A 23,153-nucleotide genomic window follows, 5' to 3' on the forward strand; every position below is an offset into this window, starting at 1 on the left:
TGGTACATGTCAGGGGCTCTGCACACAGCCTGGGACGTGGTGGTGCTCTGGAAACAGGTGCCGTGTTGTTAGAATTAGCTCCAACTGCATACTTTCCCGGGAACGGCTTTGACATTCAGGGCTTTGCAGGAGGCTACAGAGAAATGCAGGACCACGCTCAGCCGTGAAATGGGAAGGAGGCGGCGCTACGGGTGTAATGTTTATTTTGGAAGCTGGCATCATAACATTTGAGGGCAGCCGTGGTGGATGAGTCAATCCATCGAAAGGTATTTGTGAGCCCTTGTTCTGGATTCAGAGTGCGGTCGGCACTTTCGCGACCGTAAAAGCAGCAGTTGAGTTAGGAAGTCAACTCCTGCAGTTCAGTTAGGGAGGCAGAAATAACTCATGTGAAGCAATCAGAGACCGGCGAGAACTCAGAGCCACCTGGGTGACGGGTAACCTGGGTAGAGGAGGCAACCTGCTTGGTGGGAGGGGCAGCAGCAGGCTCACCCCCGGGAGGTGGGGCTTGAGCCGGACTGAGTGATGAGCGGGATTCTGATAAGGAAAATACGGCTTTACCTTTTCTCCCCAGTTTGGATTTTGGAGCAGAGCCTTCCTTTTGTACAGGATCAGAGTAAGGAGCCTATCGGGTCAGGAAGAGGGCTTTGCAGTGAAGGCTCAGAAATGCTTTTCAGTTCCAGTGTAGACAGTCCTTGGGCTTGGGCATCTGTTTGTTAGCTTCCCAGAGTTTCCTCCATAGGATTCTTGGAAGGAAAGCAAAGCTCTTTGGGGAGGAATTGGTTTAATGGGGAGGTCCATGCGTTGGTAGCAGTGCCTAGAGGTAGCCAACAGGACCCCACCTTTGCTGCCCTTTCCCCTCTTCCTCATCCTTCCTCTGTCTCTCGTGCCTTGTAGGTTGGACTTGGCCCAGTCTCTGGGACTCACTCAACTGCAGGTGAAGACTTGGTACCAGAACCGCAGGATGAAATGGAAGAAAATGGTAAGAAAGAGAGTAGGTCTTGCCACGGGCCCATCGTGACACGAGAAATTCTTCTTACAGGGCTGGTAAGGAGGCAGGAAGGACCATTTGGTGGTTTGAGCTCCAGAGATTGGAAGGCCTTTTAAGATGCTGGCTAGGAGGGAGGCTGTTTGAATTAATAGGATAAGCCCTTCTTTCTGACCTGGATTTCCTGACCAGAAGGATATTCTTTTTCACAGTTTCATTAGAAATAAAATAAAAAGAAAGCCCCCAAGCTTCTCAGTTGTGGGTTTTAACCCCACCGGCTAGACTTTTCAAAGAACTTCCTTCCCCCTCCCACCAACAGCTAAGAATTAGAAGCCAGTTCTCCTTGTTTAGAGGATATACAGGGCACATCTGCTCTTGTAGCTGTGTGTCCCCCTAATGCAGTGATTCTCAGCTCTAGTGGGCGGGGTCAGAGTAACCTGGGTGGCAGGTACAAATGCAGAACTCGAGGCCCCTCCAGGATTCTGCTTCCCTGTCCTGTTCCCAGGACAGGGGGTGTTAACCAGCACCCAGGTTCCTCTGATACGCATGGTATAGTGACTGGTTTCCCTAGTGCTGCTCTTGTGCCTAGCTGATGAGCTCTTCCATATTTGGTTTTTAAATGAACTTATTAGTATAAACATCTCTTTAAAAAAAGAATAAACATCTCTACATTTTGAGGAACTCTATTTCATAATGGTTTACCACCCCTCTTTTTTTGAAAAAGCACAGTTAAATCCAAAGTAGTTGGGTTTCACTTCCAGTTTCGTAAACCCCAAGGGTCAAGGTCAAAGGCCAGAGAAGAGAGGAGGGTTGGGATGAGGGTGGGAAGAAGCCTTGCTCCGATTCTTTAGAGACCATGTGCACCGTGGCCTCTGCACATCCTCGCTGGATGCCACTGGCCCCCTCTCCTCTCAGGAGCTCAGGCCTGCCTGCATGACGTTACAATTCGCTAAGGCATCTGCTCACAAGCCACGTTTCCTGGTGTCTCAAGGGATGGAATATGAATTTTTTTTCACAATTACCAAATAACTAAGGTCCCCCTACCACCTAGTTTTCAGAAAAAAAAAAAAAAGTTAATCAGTGTTTTTTGATAATAGGTAATAGATTTTGAGTTTTCTCAATTTTGTTTCTGTCCAATATTTTTTTTCTGAAAACTTTAGTTCTTGCTATTGCCTGCTAAGAAAGGGAAGACTAAATAAATAAATTGCAAATGAATATTAATGGAAATGGGAAGAAAGCCACCAAGGCAGCATTTATTATATCCCTAGAAAAAAATTCCTGGGCAAATTTCATCATTTCCTCTGGGGGGACTTGCCCCCCGAGGTGGAAGGATTTTCAGATGGAGGCGGCCTGGCCCATGAATGCTCTCCCAGTGACGCGGCAATGCCAGACACATGTACAAACACACATATATTGCATGCATCAACAGATACGTATTCAGTGTCTCTTGTGAACCACGCCTCGTCCTAGGCACCATAGGAAGTCATGGAACAAAATAGAGCCCTGTCTTCGGGAATTTATGATCCAGTTGAAGAAGCAAGGTCCAGGAAGCAGCAAAGGAGCACATTGTAATTAAGTGCTGGTTGTTTATTTATAGATTTAGAACCCCATAAGAGTCCAGAGGAGAGGTATTGGGACAGGTTCAGGGAGAAGGTGCAATTGAAGGATAAGTAAGATTCAATTAAATATACTGTTGCTCCCCAACTTCTAGACTAAGACACCCATGAAACCTTTTGGGGGACTGATCTCTAAGGGAACCAGATTTGGGAGCTGGCAACACTGGGCCGTGTTCCCAGGCGTGCCCCTCCCTGGCTGGTTTTGGGCAAGTCCCTTCACTGCTTTCTGTGCAAGTTCCACCACCCACCTCCTTCCCTGTCCATCATTATCATCGAAATCAGTGTCTCCTGAGTGGCAGAGGCATTGTTTAAGTTGGTTAGCAACGATCTTTCCATGCGTCAGACGGTGAACGAACTGACAGCCTGCCATCTGTGCCAGCATCGCCCGGTGCCCGTGGGGGACACGTGTGCCTCTGCCTCTGACGTCACCTGTTTTCCACCAGCCACTGCGCCGCTGGCACAGCCGTGGGCGGGGTGTCGATGGTTATTAATGTCGTATGAAACAAAATGGAAGTAACTTCGCACATTTAACTTCAGAGAGCATTCCACAGGCCAACCGGATTCAGGCCCCTTTGGGAAACAAGACTCCATTTCATTTCATCTCGTGAGCACTTACTTTCACCAGGCAATGGAGGTGCAACCATAAGACACCAACCCATCCATTAAAAAATAAAATTCAGGGCTTCCCTGATGGCGCAGTGGTTGAGAGTCCGCCTGCCGATGCAGGGGACATGGGTTCGTGCCCCGGTCCGGGAGGATCCCACATGCCGCGGAGCAGCTGGGCCCGTGAGCTATGGCCGCTGAGCCTGTGCGTCCGGACCCTGTGCCCCGCAACAGGAGAGGCCACAGCAGTGAGAGGCCCGAGTACCGCAAAAAAATTTAAAAATTAAAAAAATAAAATAAAATGCAGTACAACGTCACACCCGCTAGGATGGCTAGAATCAAAAAGACATAATAACAAGTGTTGGCGAGGATGAGCAGAACTGGAACCCTCATATTCTGCTGATTGGAATGGAACAGGGGGCAGCTGCTTTGGAAAACAGCCGGGAAATCCCTCCAAAGGTTAAACACGGAGTTACCATTTGACCCAGCAATTCCACTTCTGGTCATATACCCAAAAGAAGTGAAAGCAGGCACGGAAACAGGTATCCGTACACCCGCGTTCACAGCAGCGTTACTCACAGTATTCAGAAGGCAGAAGCAATCCAAGTGGCCGTCAGCTGATGAATGGATAAGCAGATTGTGGTATATCCATACCATGGATATTATTTGGCCAAAAAAAGGGATGAAGTACTGACACATGCCACAACATGGATGAACCTTGGAAACGTAAGTCAAAGAAGCCAGTCACACAGGACAACACGTTGTATGTTTCCCTTCATGTGAAATGTCCAGGACAGGCAAATCTGGAAAAACAGAAAGCAGAGTCATGGTTGCCTAGGGTTGGGGGGCAGGGGAGAAGTGGGGAGAGGCTGCTAACGGGTACGGGCTTTCTTTCTGGGGGTGATGAAAACGTTCTAAAATCGGATTCTGATGAGAGCTGCACAATTCTGTGACTATACAAAAAATCACTAAGTTGTGCACTATAAATGAATGGAATGTGTGGTATGTGAATTCTATCTCAATAAAGCTTTTTCTAAAAAAAGAATTTATGGTTTATCAAGTTACTACATTCATTCTTACAATTCAGCACCCGGAGGTCTGCTGCTCTTAGAGGAAAGAGATATAGTCAGTAAATATTTAACAACTGCATAGAAAGTTAGGTGCAAGTTAGATGCTTGGAGCACAAAGCAAGGGACAGATGCAGGAGTTACCTTCAAAGAGCTTCTGTTCAAATGAGGAAGCTGAGATCACAAAAGGCGTGGAAGCAGCGAAAGTACATCCCGCTTCTGATTATCTGCTAATGCAGGTCCTCCTGAAGCCCTTCTCACGAGCTGCCCAGGTCAACAGCTGCACCAGCCAGAGCTCAGAGCCAGTGGAAGGAGGAGTGCCTGTTATAACCCAAAGTAATAAAAATATTTTAAAAATTATCCCTGCCTACCTCATGGGACTCTCATGTAAGTCACGAATTGGGATAATAAATGTGCAAGTCATTTGCAATCAGTGAAGGCCATTGGGTTATCATTATTTTGCTTACTTTATATCTTTCTTCAATTCTATGGAAAGGCCTGTTGAGAAAGGTTAGTTCATTCGATGACAGCCGTTGAACGCCTGCTGTGTGCAGGGACTGGGGGGGAGGGACAGGCAAGTAAACATGCAGTGACAGGCGTATCCGAAAAGTGCTCTGATAGGATGCTCACAGGGCATTTAACTTGGACTTGGGAGGTCCGGTCAGGCTCCCAGGAGAGGCACTGTCTCAGTGGAGTCACCCAGGCAAGGAGGGTGGGAGGCAGATTCTGGAACACTCAGGAACACTTCTGGCCCTTACCCTACATTACCTGTTGGTTCCCCTCACCATCGCCCTGTGCAGGAAAGTATGCTTATCCCCATTTTACAGATTAGGAGACTGAGGCTCAGAGTCTTTCAAGGACTGTCCCAGAGAGAAAGTGGATAAGGAGCACAGTTAGAATTTAATCTAGTTATTCCACTTTCAAAGCTAGAACACTCTCTTCTGTGCACTACTGCCTCTTTGAACACTACAAAACCATGTTTCATGACGTCTTTTTTTTCTGATTTCAGAAATACTTATACATGAGCATTGTTGAAAAATTAGAAAGTACAGAAAAAAAAAACAATGAAAAAATTTTAAATTATCCATGATCCTGAGACTACAAACAGGGTGGTGTGCAGTTGTCTAGCCACCAAATTAAATTATGCTGGTTTAGAACCCGTTTTTCACAAAAATATATTAATAATATTTCCCATGTTGTTATACATTCTCCTATATAATGGCTGTAATGGTTTTCAAGTGTTCTCTCTTTGCCATATACTATAATTATGTATTCAATCATACGGTGGAAGCCTTAGAGTATGTTTTTTTGCTGTTAGAACTGATTTTTGCGATTATAACCAATTTTGTGATGAACATTTTTGCACATCAGTCATTGTCCAGTCTTTGATGACTTCCTTAGGCTAAATTGTTAGAAATGGAATTTCTGTGTCAAAGGGTATGAACATTTTCAGACTTTTGATTTGCAGTCTCAGATTGTCTTTTGAAAAAGCTGTACCAATTACACTTTTACACTAGCATATGCGTGTTAATTTTCCTGTTTGCTACAAGTATTGTCTTTTCCTTATAACTTGTCAACTTATCACATTCATATTTTAATTTTCATTTCCTTCCCCGTCGTTGAAGCTGGATTTTTTCATGTGCTTATGATCATCGTATTTAATACCAATAGAAGTGATATTGACTAAAAGTGCACTGCGTCTTTCATGGATGCAGCTGTCTTTGTAGACTGCAGGTGACCCATGGAGAATACTTTTTGCCATAACTTGCGACTTCACTGCTGGGAAGGAATGGTTTAGAGGCCTTGGGAGTGGGAAAGTGGAGGGAAGGAGTTATTTCTCAGGTCTGATGACTGTTTTTCTCCCACGTAGGTTCTTAAAGGTGGACAGGAAGCGCCCACAAAACCCAAAGGTCGTCCCAAGAAGAACTCCATCCCCACATCAGAAGAGATTGAAGCTGAAGAGAAGTTGAACAGCCAGGCCCAGAGCAAGGAGCTCTGGGAGCCCTCCCAGGGCCAGGAGGGGCTCTGTGACACGCAGAAACCAAAAGTGCACGGTGTCCCCGCAGAGGTGGCTGAGCCCCTAGACCAGCCCCAGGAGTTGCCAGTAGCTTCTTCGGAACCCCCACCATCAAGCTAAAATAAAACTCTTGCGAGGAGCGGGAAGGGGGAGACTGGGAAGAAGGGAAAGAGAGAATGCAGGGAGACCAGGGAGAGGAAAGCTTCCGACAGCCGGTAACTTGGGGGGAGAAGACCACCGCCGGCTCCTTCCCTCCTGCCCACAGCTCTCACCTCGAGACTTTGAGGAAGACTTGCTGCCTTTGGCCTGCTCTTCCTGAAAGGCTGCTTTAGCCACGGATGCCCTTGACTAAGGGACACAGTGCCTTGGAACTGCCGACCCCAGCTGGGGTGATGCCGTGGGGCTGTCCGGGTCCAAGCCCCCCGGTGTGGTAGAGGATGCTCCAGCCAGCCTCTGGACAGCCAGCCGTCAAAGCAGAGCGGGATGCAGGAGTGGGCAGCATGCCCAGGTTCCTTGCTGACTCAGCACTTATTTCTGTAGTTTTAAAAGAGAATTTAATGTTTTTGGTTGTTTTTTTTTTTTTTTTTTTTGGCAGGGCGGGGTTGGTGAGGGTGGGCAAATAAGAGTTGGGGGAAGGGAGTTCTGAGTTAATAGAATAAAGTTTGTTTGAAGACACGTGTGCCTTTGTATCCATTGTAAGGTGGTCAGGTGACCCAAGAACTGATAAACCTTGTTTTTCTGGCTTCATTAAGTTTCCATCCCTGAAGCTGCAATGCAGATATGTTAAGATAACTTTTATTTTTTAATTCAAAATAAATCTTTCAAAAAAGGATTGGGTGTATTCTTTCTTCTGGGGAGTGTATTTAGCCCTTCTTTTTTTCTTAATCTATTTTTTAATTGAAGTATAGTTGATTTACAGTGTTGTGTTGATTTCTGCTATATATAGCAAAGCAACTCAGTTATACATATATATACATTCTTTTTCATATTCTTTTCCATTATGGTTTATCACAGGATATTGAATCAGATGAATGGATAAAGAAGATGTGGTACCTATATACAATGGAGTACTACTTAGCCCTTCTTGAATATGTCCTATGGAAAGAGAGACGGAGAGATGGCCTGGCTCCCTGGGCTTTAATTTCCCCAGAAGGAACATGTAAGATTAGGCCAGGCCCACTGGTGTCCAAGTGCAGAGCAAATGGAAACAGCACGAGAGAAACGGGAGCAGGGCCTCTGCCCCCCTCACCTCCCACCGTCTCCTGCCCAGGGGGCTCTGCTGTAGCCACTTTACACGATGAACTTCCAGCTTTCAAAAAGTGTTTTACTTTTTCAAAGAGACAATAAATTCATAGGTTTCAAAAGTCAAGCTATATGAAAAGAAGTCTTACTTCCCTCCCGCCCTCTCCACCCAATGCCCCCACCTGCTACAGGGAACCGTTTTTACTGGTTCTTGTGTATTTTTCTATAGTAAGTAGCCATTTGAATGATAGGCTCTACAACTTTTAACAAAAGAAAAACTGAGAACTACTTGGCTAGATGTGCTCTGTGGTTTTAAACTTAAAATCACGTCCTAGGGCTTCCCTGGTGGCGCAGTGGTTGAGAATCTGCCTGCCAATGCAGGGGACACGGGTTCAAGCCCTGGTCTGGGAAGATCCCACATGCCGCGGAGCAACTGGGCCCATGAGCCACAACTACTGAGCCTGCGCATCTGGAGCCTGTGCTCCGCAACAGGGGAGGCCGCGACAGTGAGAGGCCCGCGCACCGCGATGAAGAGTGGCCCCTGCTCGCCGCAATCAGAGAAAGCCCTCGCACAGAAACAAAGACCCAACGCAGTCAAATAAATAAATAAAACGAATTTATATATATAAAAAAAATCACGTCCTACTTTTAATAAGACCAGGAAAGAGGTGGGTTCCAGGCTTCCGAAAGAGAAAACTCTGACTCTGCTTCTTGCCCGACTATCCTGCAAACGGGCCTGAGGCCTGATCTCACGGGGGCTGTTCCCCTGACATGTTCACGTGTGATGCCCTACAGGGCACAGGGCCCCTTTTATGGACCCCATAATTATTAATTACTCAGTAATTCCCGATTGTGGGCTGGGGAAATATAAACTGACTTTAATAATTGCCTCAACTAGGAAGTAAAGCCTGTCACTAGTTCTGTAAAACAAATCATATACTTCTTTCTAAAAAGTTAAACGGGAGTATCTGCTTGTTTTTAGTAATCTGGCTTCCTGCTTCCCTCCATTTACATGGACAGTGACTTCAATTGCTTTTCTTTTTGACATGTTTTTGTATCTTTTATTAGTGCTAAAAATTTCAGGTACTGTGGTGACTATTCAGGGTGGCTTTTGTTTACAATTTAAATATCGAAAACTCATAAGCCTGAGAGCTTATAACATACAACTCCTTTGGACAGGAATGGATTCAAGCCGCCTAGTGACTACCATTTCGACTTTGCTTAAGGCCGCACCTTCCTTCCCCTGGCTGTTGAGAGCAACAAAGAGAAAGCAGTCTCTTTCTTACTCTGTGAGTACACCAAGGAGGTAAGGGTCTGGCGTCCGAGAACCAGTCTGTGCAGCCCGCCCCAGCTGCTGGCAGGGCTTCTTGCTCCGTGCCCGCGGGAAGCTCCCTCACCTGCGGCCCACCCCACACACGGCTTTGTGATCTGCCCACCAGCTGGTGTCACCGTGGCCAAAGCAAGCAGGTGAGTCTGTGCCAGCTTATTCTCCCTCCTGAGGAACTGTTCCGTCCTGCCCTCCCACCCCAGAAAGGCCATCATTTGGACACTGTTTTCTTAGGCTGGTTTTTGCTCTCTGGGTCTGGACTCTCACAGTCCTTCTCTCAGGTGTCTGACGGTGACTGCCATTGCACAGGTACAGATGTACGTACACACACTCGGTTTTCCCCAGCCTAGTTCTGGGCCCTGTTTCTGACTTCCAGCCCTGAGTTCCTGGCCCGTCATCTTTGGTATTGTTTCTTGGCCCTAAGGGTTCACGGGATGAGTGGGGAGTTGAAGAGCCTGGATTATCTTTCCTCCTGTTTTGGAAGCCCCGAGCCCAAGGTCACCTCCACTGACAAGCCCTGGGCTTATCCTCCAGCCACAGCTAGGCAGAGCGCAGCCCCATGGATCAAAGATGGGTCTGAGCGAGGCCCTTCCGGCGCAGGTGGGCACTGATTTGGGGCCACGCCCTGGTCCTTCTCCACACCCATCCTTCCCTTTTCCCTCCAGTTCCCGAGCCCTGTGACCTGTGACCGGCACCCGGAAACCAGCTCCACAGGTTCCTACGGGGGACCATTTCCTCTCTTTTTCACCACCTTTCTCAGAGGCCTCTGGACATCTGTTCCCCTACAGTCATCTACCTTTGAGGACCGTGCTGAACAACAGCATTCTCTCCCTTCTCCGGCATCCAGGATGGTGACCCCTGAGGGTTCAGGGTCTTACTTTAGAGTCCGGTCACCTGCTGCCTTTTGTTTTCCAGAGGAAGGGAGAGGGCCGAGGCAAACTGACCACCGAGGGAAGCTGACCACGCGGCATCCCAGCCTCCCTGTGAGGACGCGACAGGCTCTTTACACGCGCTTTTAGCTGGTGTTGCCCCTAAGGCTGCAAGATGGGCCGCTGCTTCCAGTTTTACAGGAAGCCCCATTCATCAGAGCGAGGTTCAGCGTCTAACCCTGGGTCGTGTAGCTGGTCGGGGACCATGCTGAAAACCAAGCCAGGGGGCCTGAGTCCCTGCAGAGGGTTTTCACGGTTAGCGTGCCCTCTCTCCCCCACTGGAAACCGCCTGCGCCTTTTCAGGGGTTGGAAAAACTTCCACGGCAACAGGCTCCCTGCACTTAGCTTCGTCCTAAAGCAGGGGTTTGGAGGAGGCCTCCCTGCCTCTGCTCCACCGCCTGGGTTCCTGGGGCAGGTCCCAGCCTCCCAGAGTGCCCAGGGGTGCTTGCCGAGCACTGCGCTCCTGTTCTGGGTCACGGCGCCCCCGACTGGCCTACACGCCCCTTCTCTACAGTCTACAAAGGTCTGCTGAGACAACACTCACCCAGCTTGACTCAGACATCGCCCCCAGTGGGTCTCACGCTGTGAGCTTCTGGCCCTCAAACTGGACCGGACAGATCTATCAGAAACCAACCTTAACTGGGCTGGTTTCAGGTTTGTCTCAGAGACTGGTCGGTTCTAGAACCGTCTTAGAGAGGGGGCCTGGAGACCTCAGTGACCTCCCCTCAGAGTTGTTTATAGATTCCCCTGCCCTTCTCACCACCCTTCAACTTCGTTCCACCCAGCCTTGCCCCATGCCCTGGGCCACGCCTGGGCTGGAGCTGGACTGCAGGGCACGAAGCTCTTTCCTCAAGAAGCTGTGCTCTGTCAGCCTCGTCGCGTGTTGTTGTCTCAGCAGAAAATGAGCTGGGACTTCGCAGGACCGGGTTAAAGACTGTCCCCGTGGCTTCCCCAGCAGCCCTGGTCAGCCTCTAGGCATTTGCCTGATCCACTGGTAATTTTCTGTAGGTGCTGCCTAAACCTTACCCCCATCCTATTTGAAGAGCAGGAAGTATTGGGATTAGAAAGCTGAAATGTGCTTTGCACACACACACACAGAACACCTGCTTCTCAGGATTTCTATGCACTGAATTACCTGTTTGCCTAGAGCACCGGGGGCTGCTGCTGTGTGTACACAAACCTCCCCTGCGATTCTCTCCTCTCCACCACCCTCACCGAGGCTGCACCTTCCAGGCTTCTCCAGAGGCTTCTCCCTCCTCTTCTGATCCTTCAGCCCTGCTCTGTGAGGCTGCGTCCCAGCTGCTCTGTGCCCAGGAGACAATGCCCTCTCCCTGCCCGCCCTGCTTCTGCTCCCTTACCCTCCTCAGCATGAGTTTGAAGCCACCTCTTCTGTCCCTTCAATAACCTCACCTCTATCCCAGTCTAACCTGTTCCTTCCTCTCTCGCTGCTTCCTCTAACTGCATCGTTTGTCATCATCACGGTGGTCCTGCCATACTTCCAAAGAGCACACGGATTTGTTTTGTTTCCCTGTTAGAACGTAAATTCCTCGAGGCTGTTTTTCAGAGTTTCTTTTTCTGCACGGAGACTCCCAAGGCACTTGGAGGATCTAGATGTTCCTGGTGTCCTGCTGACACCGTTCCTGGCCCAGAGCTTCTGAGTTCTCAGCAGGAGGGAAGGTCCAGCTCTTGGCCATGAAGCAGCTCTCCCGGGCACTGACCCCTGTTAGGGCCTCGCTCGCTGGCTGCAGGGCTGGGGGGTGCCAGCATTTTTCAGAGACGAGAGAAGGCGAGCAAAACACCTCTGTGGTCTGCAGAAACAGTCCCGTCTGCCAAGGGAAGCAGTGTCAGGCCGCTTCCCCAGGGACAGAGGGTGGAGGGGGTGACGGGGAGCCCCAACTTCGTGGCCCACAAGGCCAAGGGTCAGTTCACCCCCATCTTGTTAACTCTTTGGGGGAGAAGGTGTTGATGGGGCTCTGAAGAAGATGCCCTTGGAAGATTCCCCTTCAAGGAGATCGCAGACGGGGTTGCAGCCAGCAGCCTGGGAAAAAGACGCATACAGAAGCGTTTGTCTAAAAGAGAATTAACATCCTATTTAGGGAATTCCATGGTGGTTCAGTAGTTAGGACTCTGCTCTTTCACTGCTGAGGGTGCAGGTTCAATCCCTGGTCGGGGAATGAAAATCTCACAAGCCATGGCAAATAAAAATAAAGCCATGTGGCCAAAAGTAAATAAATGTTTTATGCAACATATTTTACTTTTTTAAATTATTTTTTATACAGCAGGTTCTTATTAGTTATCTATTTTATACATATTAGTGTATACATGTCAATTCCAATCTCCCAATTCATCCCACCACCACCCCTGCTTTCCATCCTTTGTGTCCATACTTTTGCTCTCTACATCTGTGTCTCTATTTCTGCCTTGCAAACTGGTTCATCTGTACCATTTTTCTAGATTCCACATATATGCATTAATATATATTTGTTTTTCTCTTTCTGACTTATTTCACTCTGTATGACAGTCTCTAGGTCCATCCACATCTCTACAAATGACCCCATTTCTTCCTTTTTATGGCTGAGTAATATTCCATTGTATATATGTACCACATCTTCTTTATCCATTCGTCTGTCGATGAGCATTTAGGTTGCTTCCATGACCTGGCTATTGTAAATAGTGCTGCAATGAACATTGGGGTGCGTCTTTTTTTTTTTTTTTTTGCGGTACGCGGGCCTCTCACTGTTGTGGCCTCTCCCGTTGCGGAGCACAGGCTCTGGACACGCAGGCTCAGTGGCCATGGCTCACGGGCCCAGCCGCTCCGCGGCATGTGGGATCCTCCCGGACCAGGGCACGAACCCGCGTCCCCTGCATCAGCAGGCGGACTCTCAACCACTGTGCCACCAGGGAAGCCCGGGGTGCGTCTTTTTGAATTATGGTTTTCTCTGGGTATATGCCCAGTAGTGGGATTGCTGGGTCATATGGCAGCTCTATTTTTAATTTTTCAAGGAACATCCATACTGTTCTCCATAGTGGCTGCACCAATTTACATTCCCACAAACAGTGCAAGGGGGTTCCCTTTTCTCCACACCCTCTCCAGCATTTTTTAGATTTTCTGATAATGACCACTCTAACCGGTGTGAGGTGATAACTCATTGCAGTTTTGATGTGCACTTCTCTAATAATTAGCGATGTTGAGCATATTTTCATGTGCTTCTTGGCCATCTGTATGTCTTCTTTGGAGAAATGTCTATTTAGGTCTTCTGCCCATTTTTTGATTGGGTTGTTTGTTTTTTATAATACTAAGCTACATGTGCTGTTTATATATTTTGGAGATTAATCCTTTGTCCGCTGATTCATTTGCAAATATTTTCCCCCATTCTGAGGGTTGTCTTTTCATCTTGTTTATAGTTTCCTTTGCTGTGCAAAAGCTTTTAAGTTTCATTAGGTCCCATTTGTTTATTTTTGTTTTTATTTCCATTAATCTAGGAGGTAGGTCAAAAAAGATCTTGCTGTGATTTATGTCAAAGAGTACTCTTCCTATGTTTTCCTCTAAGAGTTTTATAGTGTCTGGTCTTACCTTTAGGTCTTTAATCCATTTTGAGTTGATTTTTGTGTACGGTGTTAGGGGGTGCTCTAATTTCATTCTTTTACATGTAGCTGTCCAGTTTTCCCAGCACCACTTACTGAAGAGACTGTCCTTTCTCTATTGTATACCCTTGCCTCCTCTGTCATAGATTAGATGACCATAGGTGTGTGGGTTTATCTCTGGGCTTTCTATCCTGTTCCATTGATCTATGTTTCTGTTTCTGTGCCAGTACCATATTGTCTTGATTACTGTAGCTTTGTAGTATAGTCTAAGTCAGGGAGTCTGATTCCTCCAGCTCTGTTTTTTTCCCCTCAAGATTGCTTTGGCTATTTGGGGTCTTTTGTGTCTCCATACAAACTTTAAAAAGATTTCTTCTAGTTCTGTAAAAAATGCCATTGGTAATTTGATAGGGACTGCATTGAATCTGTAGATTGCTTTGGGTAGTAGAGTCATTTTCAAAATATTAATTCTTCCAATCCAAGAACATGGTATATCTCTCCATCTGTTTGTGTCATTTTTTATTTTTCATCAGTGTCTTATAGTTTTCTGAGTACAGGTCTTTTACCTCCTTAGGTAGGTTTAGTCCTAGGTATTTTATTCTTTTTGTTGCGATGGTGAATGGGATTGTTTCCTGGATTTCTCTTTCTGATCTTTTGTTGTTAGTGTATAGGAATGCAAGAGATTTCTGTGCATTAATTTTGTATCCTGCAACTTTACCAAATTCACTGATGAGCGCTAGTAGTTTTCTGGTGGCATCTTTAGGATTCTCTATGTATAGTATCATGTCATCCAAAAACAGTGACAGTTTTACTTCTTCTTTTCCAATTTGTATTCCTTTTATTTCTTTTTCTTCTCTGATTTCCATGGCTAGGACTTCCAAAACTATGTTGAATAATAGTGGCAAGAGTAGACATCCTTGTCTTGTTCCCGGATCTTAGAGGAAATGCTTTCAGTTTTTCACCATTGAGAATGATGTTTGCTGTGGGTTTGTCACATATGGCCTTTATTATGTTGAGGTAGGTTCCCTCCATGCCCACTTTCTGGAAGAGGTTTTACCAAAAAATGGGTGTTGAATTTTGTCAGAAGTTTTTTCTGCATCTATTGAGATGATCATATGGTTTTATTCTTCCATTTGTTAATATGGTGCATCACATTGATTGATTTGCATATATTGAAGAATCCTTGCATCCCTGGGATAAATCCCACTTGATCCTGGTGTATGATCCTTTTAATGTGTTGTTGGATTCCGTTTGCTAGTATTTTGTTGAGGATTTTTGCATCTATATTTATCAGTGATATTGGTCTGTAATTTTCTTTTTTTGTAGTATCTTTGTCTGGTTTTGGTATCAGGGTGATTGGTGGCCTCGTAGAATGAGTTTGGGAGTGTTCCTTCCTCTGCAATTTTTTGGAAGAGTTTGAGAAGGATGGGTGTTAGCTCTTCTCTAAATGTTTGATAGAATTCACCTGTGAAGCCATCTGGTCCTGGACTTTTGTTTGTTGGAAGATTTTTAATCACAGTTTCAATTTCATTACTGTGATTGGTCTGTTCATACTTTCTATTTCTTCCTGGCTCAGTCTTGGAAGGTTATACCTTTCTAAGAATTTGTCCATTTCTTCCAGGTTGTCCACTTTATTGGCATAGAATTGCTTGTAGTAGTCTCTTATGATGCTTTGTATTTCTGCGGTGTCCATTGTAACTTCTCCTTTTTCATTTATAATTTTATTGATTTGGGTTCTCTCCCTCTTTTTCTTGATGAGTCTGGCTAAAGGTTTATCAATTTTGCTTATCTTCTCAAAGAACCAGCTTTAGTTTTATTGATCTTTGCTATTGCTTTCTTTGTTTCTATTTCATTTACTTCTGCTCTGACCTTTATGATTTCTTTCCTTCTGCTAACTTTGGGTTTTGTTCGTTTTTCTTTCTCTAGTTCCTTTAGGTGTAAGGTTAGATTGTTTATTTGAGATTTTTCTTGTTTCTTGAGGTAGGATTGTATTGCTATAAAATTCCCTCTTAGAACTGCTTTTGCTGCATCCCATAGGTTTTGGATCGTCATTTTTTTTGTCATTTGTCTTTAGGTAGTTTTTGATTTCCTCTTTGATTTCTTCAGCAATCTCTTGGTTATTTAGTAATGTATTGTTTAGCCTCCATTTGTCTGTGTTTTTACATTTTTTCCCTGTAATTTATTTCTAATCTCATAGTGCTGTGGTCAGAAACAACGCTTGATATGATTTCGATTTTCTTAAATTTACTGAGCTTGATTTGTGACCCAAGATGTGATCTATCCTGGAGAATGTGCCATGTGCACTTGAGAAGAAAGTGTAATCTGCTGTTTTTGAATGGAATCTCCAATAAATATCAATTAAATGTATCTGGTCTATTGTGTCATTTAAAGCTTGTATTTTCTTATTAATTTTTTGTCTGGATGATCTGTCCATTGGTGTGAGGTGTAAAAGTCTCCCAGTATTATTGTGTTACTGTCGATTTCCTCTTTTATAGCTATGTATTGAGGTGCTCCTATGTTGGGTGCATATATATTTATAATTGTTATATCTTCTTCTTGGATTGATCCCTTGTTCATTATGTAGTGTCCTTCCTTGTCACTTGTAACATTCTTTACTTTAAAGTCTATTTTCCTTTTTTTTTTTTTGTGGTACGCAGGCCTCTCACTGCTGTGGCCTCTCCCGTTGCGGAGCACAGGCTCCAGACGCGCAGGCTCAGCAGCCATGGCTCACGGGCCCAGCCGCTCCGTGGCATGTGGGATCTTCCCAGACTGGGGCACGAATCCATGTCCCCTGCTTCAGCAGGCAGATTCTCAACCACTGCGCCACCAGGGAAGCCCTTAAAGTCTATTTTATCTGATATGAGTATTGCTACTCCAGCTTTCTTCTGATTTCCGTTTGCATGGAATATCTTTTTCCATCCCCTCACTCTCAGTCTGTATGTGTCCCTAGGTCTGAAGTGGGTCTCTTGTAGACCACATATATATGGGTCTTGTTTTTGTATCCATTCAGCGAGCCTATGTCTTTTTTTGGAGCATTTAATCCATTAACATTAAGGTAATTATCGATATGTATGTTCCTATTACCACTTTCTTAATTGTTTTGGGTTTGTTTTTGTATGTCCTTTTCTTCTCTTGTGTTTCCCACTTAGAGATGTTCCTTTGCATTTGTTGTAGAGCTGGTTTGGTGCTGCTGAATTCTCTTAGCTCTTGCTTGTCTCCATTGAATCTGAATGAGATCCTTGCCTGGTAGAGTAATCTTGGTTGTACGTTCTTCCCTTTCATCACTTTAAATATGTCATGCCACCCCCTTCTGGTCTGTAGAGTTTCTGCTGAGAAATCAGCTGTTAACTTTACGGGATTTCCCTTGTGTCTTATTTGTCATTTTTCTCTTGTTGCTTTTAATAATCTTTCTTTGCCTTTAATTTTTGTCAGTTTGATTACTATGTGTCTTGGCATGTTTCTCCTTGGGTTTATCCTGCCTGGGACTCTATTCACTTCCTGGACATGGATGGCTAATTCCTTTCCCATGTTAGGGAAGTTTTTGACTATAACCTCTTCAAATATTTTCTCAGGTCCTTTCTCTCTCTCTTGTCCTTCTGGGACCCCGATAATGCAAATGTTGGTGCGTTTAACGTTGTCCCAGAGGTCTCTTAGGCTGTCTTCATTTCTTTTCATTCTTTTTTCTTTATCTGTTCTGTGGCAGTGAATTCCACCATTCTGTCTTCCAGGTCACATCCATTCTTCTGCCCCAGTTATTCTGCTATTGATTCCTTCTAGAGTATTTTTCATTTTACTTATTGTATTGTCCATCTCTGTTTGTTTGTTCTTTAATTCTTCTAGGTGCTTGTTCTTTAATTCTCCTAGGTCTTTGTTAAACATTTCTTGCATCTTCTCGATCTTTGCCTCCATTCTTTTTTGAGGTCCTGGATCATCTTCACTATCATTATTCTGAATTCTTTTTCTGGAAGGTTGCCTGTCTCCACTTCATTTAGTTGTTTTTCTGGGGTTTTATCTTTTCCTTCATCTGGTACATAGTCCTCTGCCTTTTCATTTTGTTTATCTTTCTGTGAATGTGGTTTTCGTCCTACAGGCTGCAGGATTATAATTCTTCTTGCTTCTGCTGTCTGCCCTCTGGTGGATGAGGCTATCTAAGAGGCTTGTGCAAGCTTCCTGATGGGAGGGACTGGGGGTGGGTAGAGCTGGGTGTTGCTCTGGTGGGCAGAGCTCAGTAAAACTTTAATCCGCTTGTCTGCTGATGGCTGGGGCTGAGTTCCCTCCCTGTTGGTTGTTTGGCCTGAGGCAACCCAGCACTGGAGCCTGCAAGCTCTTTGGTGGGGCTAATGGCTGACTCCGGGAGGGCTCATGCCAAAGAGTACTTTCCAGAACCTCTGCTGCCAGTGTCCTTGTCCCCGCAGTGAGTCACCCCGTCCCTGCAGGAGACCCTCCAACACTAGCAGGTAGGTCTGGTTCAGTCTCCTGTGGGGTCACTGATCCTTCCCCTTGGGTCCCGATGCACACACTACTTTGTGCGTGCCCTCCAAGAATGGAGTCTCTGTTTCCCCCAGTCCTGTCAAAGTCCTGCAATCAAATCCCGCTAGCCTTCAAAGTCTGATTCTCTGGGAATTCCTCCTCCAATTGCCAGACCCCCAGGTTGGGAAGCCTGACGTGGGGCTCAGAACCTTCACTCCAGTGGATGGACTTCGGTGGTATAAGTGTTCTCCAGTTTGTGACTCAACTACCCAGTGGTTATGGGATTTGATTTTATTGTGATTGCACCCCTCATCCCGTCTCACTGTGGCTTCTCCTTTGTCTTTGGATGTGGGGTATCTTTTTTGGTGAGTTCCAGTGTCTTCTTGTCTATAATTGTTCAGCAGTTAGTTGTAACATAAATATTTTATACACAGTAAAAAATAATGTGAAATAAACAAGTTAATTAAATCCTATTTAGACCAAAATCATATTTGTAGCTGGTGGTGGGTGGGTGAGAGGCGGCTTCACCTGGAGCACAAGGTGCTGTGCAGAGATGGCTGAAGGGGGCTGAGTTGGTCCTGGCGGATGGGGCAGGGCTGGGGCGGGTCAAGGGCAGAAGGTGACAGCTGCACCCGGGGCTCAGCTCCAAGCATGGCGCCTCCTTCTAAAGCCTCGGGTGGGCAGCAGCCTGACACACCCTTCCTACTAGTAGGCAGGGGCTGGGGGAGGCTGGGGGAGATGGCAGCCCTTAGAGAGAGGCTCCAGCAGCCAGGTGGGAAGCCAGGGGCATCCTCTGCCCTCAGAAAGCCGGCTGCCCGGGCTTCTAGGGCCACCACCAGCGTCAGCAGGTGCTTCCTCAGTGTCTCCCCTGTGCCTGCCCAGGGCAGGGGAGGCAGGAGGGGGCCAAGGAATATGTCTCTGCCCTCAAATAAACAAACGTCTTGCTGGAGACACTTATACTTCAGTGAGTTTCAGAGCGAAGGCAGGGGCTCCAGGTAGATTTCTGTGGTGTTTGCCCCTGCCCCTACCCTGTGAGCTGGTGTTCTTTCTGGGCCAGGAAGGTGACTCATGGAAGATGCATCCGCACGATGTCCTCCCCAGGCTGGGCCGCTAAGAGAGGGTTAAGCTGGCCCCTTGTGCACCTGGGAGGGTGATTAGCGCTGGAACAACAGGTGTTTGGTAAGTCACCTGAATTATGCCTCTAATCCCAGACTGTCACCCAAATCCTGGGTGGAGGGTGGTTTGGGGCGGCAGAAAGGTCCTGGTAACAACAGCTGTAATCCGGGTGCGGATCCTGAAAAGGATGGGGTTCGGCGCCAGCATGTTTCGGCCTCCCAGTCTCCTTCTGCACTTGCCTCTCCAGTGGGTGGTGGATGCGCGGCCCTCCCCACCTCCTCCCCCGTCCAGCCGCGTGTGCCCGTCCAGCCGTGTGTGCCCGTCCATCTGTGCGTGCCTGTCCAGCCGCGTGCACCATCCGTCCCTTGCTGCTCCGGGCCCGCGGTGGCCAGGAGGGTGCAGGGTGGACGCTGCCTGCTGCGAGGGCTGGTAAATCACTGTGACAGGCTCTTTTCATACCTGACCTCCTTTCCTTCCCAAACCCTCTTCCCTCTGTTTACTTTGGTTGCAGATTTATTAGACACACAGTTAAGTGCCCATTTAGCTCTGCAAACTGTCATCACCCCTGCTTTATGAATAAGATCATTCACTGACAGAACCCTTGAAACAGTTTTAACAAGAAGGTGGGGAGGGACTGCGGGAGGAGAGGACGAGGAAGTAGGGCCTCGGGTCAGTGAACGACCCGAAACCCAAAGGCGGCCTCTCCTGCAGCTCAAGAATGCAGCCAGGGCCTGCGAGCTGCCTCACGTTCACCCTGTCCGTCAAGACGGGTGTCGTCTGGCCGGCAGGACTGCGGGGTCTGGCGTTCACCCCCTTGTCTCAGCTTAGTGCACCTGCCCCAAGTGGTTCCAAGAACCCCAAGGCCTGTCGGGCGAGTCCTTGCCCCTCGGGGATCCTCGGTCGACGTGCCGGTGCTGCCGGGGCTCCCCTCCTCCGGGCGGCATCCCTTCCCAAGCACCCAGCTCCTTGAACACACAGGTAGGTCTGCTGAGAGTAGCAGACCCTGGTCCGAGTCTCTCTATGCACTCTGACCAGACGCCGGGCCCCGCAGTGAGGACCACTTACATCATCACACCTAACACCTCAGCAGCCCGTGAAGCTGGCACTGTTAGCATCTCTGCTCAGAGACAGGGAAGCTGGGCCAACGTGGTGAGGTCTCCCTAGCACAGCTGTGGGTCCTTCTCCCCCCACCAAACTGGGCTTGCTGCTAAGAGGGCCGAGGTGACTGAGCCTGTTCTGAGGTGGGCAGACCCCCGTGTCCTCAGCCCCCCCCTGCTGGTGCCCTTGCCCCACCTCCCACAGCTGTCACTGGGGTACCTGTCTCAGCATGCCCTCGCAGCATGGGGTGCAGAGAACAGAGCTCAGTCTGCCCCTCGAGTGTGAACGATCCAGCCCTCCATCCACCCACCTGTTCTGGGAAAGAGCCAGTCCTCCTCCCACCTCTTCTATTGTGTTTCCAGAAGCTTGGGAATAGTAGGGATTTGGGGGTCTGTTGTCATTAGCAGTGACCTTGGAAAGGGGTTCTAGCATTTGGAGGAAGCTCGGTGGGAGGGGTCACATCTGAGGCACAGTGACAGCACCGGTCCTCGCTATGGAGTGGCAAGCAGAGAAGTGGGAGTGGTACAGAGAAGCTGGGAGACCCTCGGTAGGAGCTGCCTGCAGTGCTGAGCTCCGGACGTGGGCGCTGCTCTTTCTTGACAGTCTTGGGTGAACCCTGAGGTCTGGGCCAGCCTTGGAGCTCCGGTTCTGGACCCAGATCATCATGCTTCGGCCCTCAGAGGTCCCAGAGCTAGTCTTCCTTTTCCTGTTCCCCCCTATCCTCTTCCTTGGCTTCTCCTTCAGCCATTTATTCCTTTTGATTTGCAGTATGTGTTCAATGCAAATAAATTCCATTATTTGAGAAAGTCACTGTGAATCAAAGCATAGCTACAGAGACACAAGGACAATCAAAGCAGACGTTCAACATGCAAGGAGGAGTATTCGTGCACACACACGAACGCCTGAGATGCGCTGGAGCTGGTTGTTTTGTATTGCTTTCTAAGGATTGGCAAATATTTGCTTTCACTATCAAGGCTATGTGCCTGTCTGGACCTTGGAACACCAGTGTATCGTCATGGCAATCAAAGAATTCAATGAGTGCGTATTTCTTTAAAAAGCTTCTTCACGGGCTTCCCTGGTGGCGCAGTAGTTGAGAGTCCGCCTGTCGATGCAGGGGACACGGGTTCGTTCCCCGGTCCGGGAGGATCCCACATGCCGCCGAGCGTCTGGGCCCGTGAGCCATGGCCGCTGAGCCTGCGCGTCCGGAGCCTGTGCTCCGCAACGGGAGAGGCCACAGCTGTGAGAGACCCGCGTACCGCAAAAAAAAAAAAAAAAAAAAAAAAAAAAAAAGCTTCTTCACACAGAGGTAGCTGTACAAGACTTACTTTCCAGAATCAAGCCAGTTTTAGACCCAGTGTCAGGTTCTAACTGTTTAAAACACTGGTTGACACAGTGTTTGCTTCAAAGCTAGCTTTATTCATAAAGGTGAAAGAAAGTATTCACAAAAATAGCATAAGAGAATGTATATGCGGTCAATTCAGATGAGTTTCCAATGTTCAATTTACCGCATTTTTTACTTCTTTCAAGATTTACAAAAAATGCTCCGTGTATCTTTTACATTTTTACATATTATTTTACATATGCTGAAACAAAAAGCACTAATTTAAAGTTATTTGGGGTGACATTCTCATAGCTGGCATATCCCTTAAGTCTTTTTGTTATCTATAGGTTTCCCTTCCATCTCTTTTTTCAAACTTGCTATTTATTTGTAAATTGGATGCTTTGTTTCCATGAATGTTAAAGTGACTGACATCAGTATGAATTCATGATGTATTTTATCTTAAAAAAAAAAAAGAAGTGTTTCCTAGCTCTGCCTTCGGAAAAGACCAAGAAACAGTGGCTAACCCAGTGGCAATGGAAACTCCAGGCACCTAGATGATGGTCTCTATATTTTATTTCCCACTGAAAGGAATCAGGACTCCTTGGAAACGGCTCATTCCAGGTGTGAGGCGGGAACTACATAAGTCTGTCTTGGAATGTCTGCTTGTTGCAGAAGGCAGTGGAACTGTTAAACGCCACTAGGTCATGTGACAAGGATGTAAGGGACACAGGAGCTAACTTGAAGAGGCTTCCACTGACCGGAAGCGGGACAAGCAAGTGTTGGTAAGAATAAAAACTACAATGGGTTGAAGCACGTCAAATACGTGTAAATCCACGTCTTCAGGATTTTAAAAATAAAACTAATTCATCACCTTTGGAGGGATGCCAGGAAGGCAACTCATGATTTTGAAAATTAGTAAATAAAGGGAAAACATCAAGCATTTACCCCTTATGAACTGAATCTTCAGGTAACTAAATAATTGATGAGGGGAGTTTTCTCTTTATGGAAGATAGTAAGTGAACAAGGAATGACTGATTTAGAACGTCACCATTCAAAATAAGCAAATCTCGGTGAAGATCACCAACGTATGCTAGTATCACAGAAAGAGACACGACCAGACACCACATATGTCCTGATAAAAGTACACACCACTACCTGTGAAGGAGCCTTGCAAAAAAGAAAAGACAAAGAAACAAAAGCAAACAAACCTGAACATGATTAAGTTTCTACATCAAAATATCAATTTACAGAAAATAAAGGAAGAGAGAACATGTTAAATGATGCTCCAGTGATGGCAATCAGCAAAATCCAGACAACCTTCCCAATAGTACAACCTTCCCAATAGTACATCCACATAGACTTTCTTAAGTTCCCACTCCAAGGCCCCCAGCGTCCAGCTCAACAATCACACCATGAACTTAGTTACCATCCAAAGCTTATCTACCTTGAACGTAACTAGTTCAAGCGTTTACTCTCTGCTCTCTGATCACTGCTTTCAATTCCTCCCATTCTTAATTCAACTACAGTAAGCCCCCTACATATGAACCTTCAAGTTGCGAACTTTCAAAGATGCGAACGTGTGTTCGTATGTCCAATCACGTAAGTTAGTTCACGTGTCTGGCGTACCTTGTCACATGCGTGCATCCTCTACAAGCGGTTGTGCTTTTGTGCACTTCACTGTGCAGTACTGTGTAGAGTACAGAAGTACAGTATCTTTATTTCAAGCTAGATCTGCAAGAGGATGACTTCATTGAACTCCTTGCTGTGTAACATGAGGGGC

At 46.8% G+C, this 23,153-nt stretch overlaps 2 protein-coding genes across 3 annotated transcripts in view; one reads left to right on the forward strand and one right to left on the reverse strand.

The window, feature by feature from the left end:
• Positions 1-6,835, forward strand: part of BARX2 (BARX homeobox 2) — a 67,572-nt gene extending 60,737 nt beyond the window's left edge. The window contains exons 3-4 of the mRNA XM_030841075.2: positions 895-979; positions 6,142-6,835. Of these exons, the coding sequence (XP_030696935.1) occupies positions 895-979; positions 6,142-6,408 (352 nt within the window). The 3' untranslated portion in view covers positions 6,409-6,835. The remainder of the gene's footprint in view (positions 1-894; positions 980-6,141) is intronic.
• The window catches only part of ARHGAP32 (Rho GTPase activating protein 32), a 481,492-nt gene that overhangs the window by 387,611 nt on the left and 70,728 nt on the right, over positions 1-23,153 (reverse strand). The gene's annotated exons all lie outside the window — the stretch shown is intronic.

The sequence above is a fragment of the Globicephala melas genome, chromosome 8, assembly GCF_963455315.2.
Source record: "Globicephala melas chromosome 8, mGloMel1.2, whole genome shotgun sequence".
Lineage (NCBI taxonomy): Eukaryota > Metazoa > Chordata > Mammalia > Artiodactyla > Delphinidae > Globicephala > Globicephala melas.